This window comes from Coffea eugenioides, chromosome 5 (assembly GCF_003713205.1).
Source record: "Coffea eugenioides isolate CCC68of chromosome 5, Ceug_1.0, whole genome shotgun sequence".
In the NCBI taxonomy this organism is placed as follows: Eukaryota; Viridiplantae; Streptophyta; class Magnoliopsida; order Gentianales; family Rubiaceae; genus Coffea; species Coffea eugenioides.
In genome coordinates this window covers 40,387,579-40,390,758 of record NC_040039.1, presented here as the reverse complement: position 1 = coordinate 40,390,758, position 3,180 = coordinate 40,387,579, and the positions used below count along the sequence as shown (strand labels likewise).

General features: G+C 39.0%; 1 protein-coding gene across 1 annotated transcript; it reads left to right on the top strand.

Annotated features, from left to right (window-relative positions):
* The first annotated feature begins 223 nt into the window (after positions 1-223).
* On the top strand, positions 224-1,284 carry LOC113771648 (putative F-box protein At1g67623). Its single transcript, XM_027316219.1, has 3 exons — positions 224-348; positions 449-611; positions 874-1,284. The coding sequence occupies exons 1-3, from the start codon at positions 224-226 to the stop codon at positions 1,282-1,284; spliced, it is 699 nt and encodes a 232-aa protein (XP_027172020.1).
* The last annotated feature ends 1,896 nt before the right edge of the window (positions 1,285-3,180 follow it).

Genomic DNA, 3,180 nt, shown 5'->3' with positions numbered 1-3,180 from the left:
TTTGACGACAGAATGTTGCGTCGTTTGCAGGAGAAGTTGTGCCTTTCCCATTTCCGTTCGTTTATCCGAACGGTTACTCGGTCTCCCACAAACTCCGTATATATTACACCTTATCAATCATTATTGGATTTTTTTAGGAAGTAGGTGTTGTTTGAAGTTTACTCTATTCTTGGGCGTTCGACGGATTCACTCGACTGTGGCCAGTAAAAGGAGTTAACCGGACATGGCCAACGAACAAAAAGGGCGTTCAACAACCTCCATCCTGTCCCTTCCGACCGAGGTGCTATCCGAGGTGCTTGCACGTGTCGCATCTTGTTCATCCACTGATCTTTTCCGGGCAAAACTATGGTTCGTTCTGGTATTGGTGATAGAAACAGGAAGAGGCGTTTAAAATATATGACATGTTACAATCGTTTGCGTTTAATGGATCATTTCTCTTATTTTGCAGCTGTAAGTTGTTTTACGAAGTTTCGGAAGCGGACAACATTTACCACCGAGTGTCAATGGATAAGTTTGAAATCGTTCCGTGGTCAAAAAACGACCAAGTGTTGAGGTTCTTGAAGAAGTGTAGAGAAAGCAAAAATCCAGAAGCCTTGTATCGAAAAGGAGTGGTAAGCATTGGGCCGATGTCCCGTTTGCTCGAAATTTTCTAGACTAAGCTGAGGTCATCTATATCATTTGAACTTCATTGTGATTTTGGTCTGCACACTTTACCCCAAAACGTATATATACAACAGGTTACTGCAGCTTTCTGCCCCAGTAAATAATTATTGTCCCGCCGCCTTGGATGTTCCGCCTGGACTTTTTTTGATTTTTTCGTTACTATTTCATGACTTTTACGGAAGAGTGTAATATCAACCTTGCACTGTTTAGGTTGATTATTTTACGGACAAGCATGAGGACTCAGCATTGGAATGCCTGGAAGAAGCTGCCAATTCAGGCCATGCGGATGCGGCATATGCGTTGGGAATAATTTACATCTTTCTTGGTGGGGACGAGTTAAAGCGCAAAGGTATGCGACTGCTGAGCGGGTTGAAGAAATCCAGAATTCTGAAAGCCAAACAATTTCATCCTCGTGACAATTTGCGAGCGCTGCTGAGGATGATATGGGTCAAGAACCCTTTGTTTCTAAACCCAACGCCCATTTGTTGTGCCATGACACACGAGAGGAAAACATCTTCATGGCCTATGGATGCCGATGACGTGGAGGAGGAGAGTACATGTGAAGCCTGCGCTTGCGATGAAGAAATTGGAGCAATTTGTGCTGCCCTACCTTATCGTTAGTATAAAAGATTGAATGTTGACAACACCTTTTGATGCACAAATTTGTCACCATGGTGTACAAATTAATTATGTTTTTTCAGTAAATTGACCGCTACTTCTTACTCTGTTAATATCACTGGTATGAAAAGCTAAATAGCTTATCTTCAATATGTTCTGTTCTGTAAAGTATCACTTTACGTCAATTGACCAGCTCTTTATGGCTTTCCTCCATTATAAGAACAGAGTACCCATTTTGCCATAAATAAAGTTTTGTATCGGGTAAAAAAAAATAAAATCCATTTACGTTAATTGACCAGCTCTTTATGGCTCTACTTCATTATACTTCATTATAAGAACAGAGTACCCAGTTTTTCGTAAAAAAATTTTTTTGTTGGGTTTAAAAAAAAATTCTAAGCGATTTACGTTAATTCACCAGCTCTTTATTTCTTTCCTCCATTATAAGAACAGAGTACCCATTTTTCCATAAATAAAATCCAAACATCGGGTAAAAAAAAAAAACAATTGCTTTTAATTGACCAGCTCTTTATGGCTTTCCTCCATTATAAGAACAGAGTACCCATTTTTAGATAAATAAAATTTTGTATCGGGTAAAAATAAAATAAAATCGATTTACGTTAATTGACCAGCTCTTTATGCCTTTCCTCCATTATAAGAACGGAGTACCCATTTTTCCATAAATAAATTGTTCGCTCCGATGAAATAAAAATTTAATCGATTTACGTTGATGTTTCTGAACTCTTTATGGCTTTCCTCCATTATAACAACAGAGTACACTCTCGGACATAACTAAATTTATTTATCGGAAAAAATGTAAAAAATAAACGCGATTTACATGTAAAAAATAATATGTACTATCGTCCATAAATTATCCGTTTTCTGATTTTTCCATAAGCTAATTCAGGGGAGGTTTGTGAAAGTATCCCTTATAATATATGTGTATATAATATTAATAAATTATATAAATACATAATTACATTTGTTATTATGAATAGATTGTAATATAACCCCTTGTAATTTGCCTTCCGCATAACCCGCTTCGGAATACACGCTGGAATACCGAATCGGGTTTATCTTGATTTGACGAAATCGGGTTTGCCTCCCCTCCACGCCCGTCCCCGCCTGATCAATTATCCCACAAAAAGCTCGTCTTTGCTGAACTTCTCATCGTTTCTCCTGTTTAGCCCATTAAAAGCTCCGTTGTTGTGTAAACACACTTGAAAAGCTTCGGTTTAAACTTTCCCCCCCTTCTGAAATTTGGAGCAGTTCAGGCGGCAAGGTCCAAATAAATCGAAATTTTCGCGTTCGGTTCCTCTGTTGCTCAACGTACTCAACAATTGAACCACAGCCCGAAGCAAGCATAGGCAATAAAATGGAGGCCTGTATGAGTCTTCCAGTGTATGCAGGTATGTGGGTCGACGTACAAGCCCTCGCTGGTGAGTGTATCGATATCACGGAATATCTTAATGCCCAAAATTTGTTAAATTTGCTGGGAAATAATGACAAGTGCTATGATGCAATGGTTAGGGAATTCTATGCTAACTGTAGGGCAAATAAGCAGAAGTCTGTTCTGCGTTCAGTGGTTAGGAATGTACACATGGAATTGTCTGCTGAGATTTTGTGTTCAGAGTTTGGGTTGGTTGACAGTGGATACACTGTTGACTATAGACGGATTAGCGCAAAGAATGTAGATAAGGTTGCTGTGAAGGGGTACAATGACCTAGAATTTCTTGGAGAGATTCGGCTAAATGGTTACAGAGTTATGAACTTGGGCAAAAAGAATAAGTTTTATGCGCCGTATATGAAAGTGGTCCCACGGCTGTTACATCTGATAATAACGCATAGCATTGTACCTAAAGCCGGAAGTATCACTTCCGTTAGTGCATTAGAAAGAGTTAT

Excerpts from the sequence above, each read along its gene's own strand:
- LOC113771648 (XM_027316219.1), top strand. The coding sequence starts at position 224 with ATGGCCAACGAACAAAAAGGGCGTTCAACAACCTCCATCCTGTCCCTT. Across the intron at positions 349-448 it reads CTTTTCCGGGCAAAACTATG|CTGTAAGTTGTTTTACGAAG; the intron begins GTTCGTTCTGGT and ends CTTATTTTGCAG. Across the intron at positions 612-873 it reads CCTTGTATCGAAAAGGAGTG|GTTGATTATTTTACGGACAA; the intron begins GTAAGCATTGGG and ends TGCACTGTTTAG.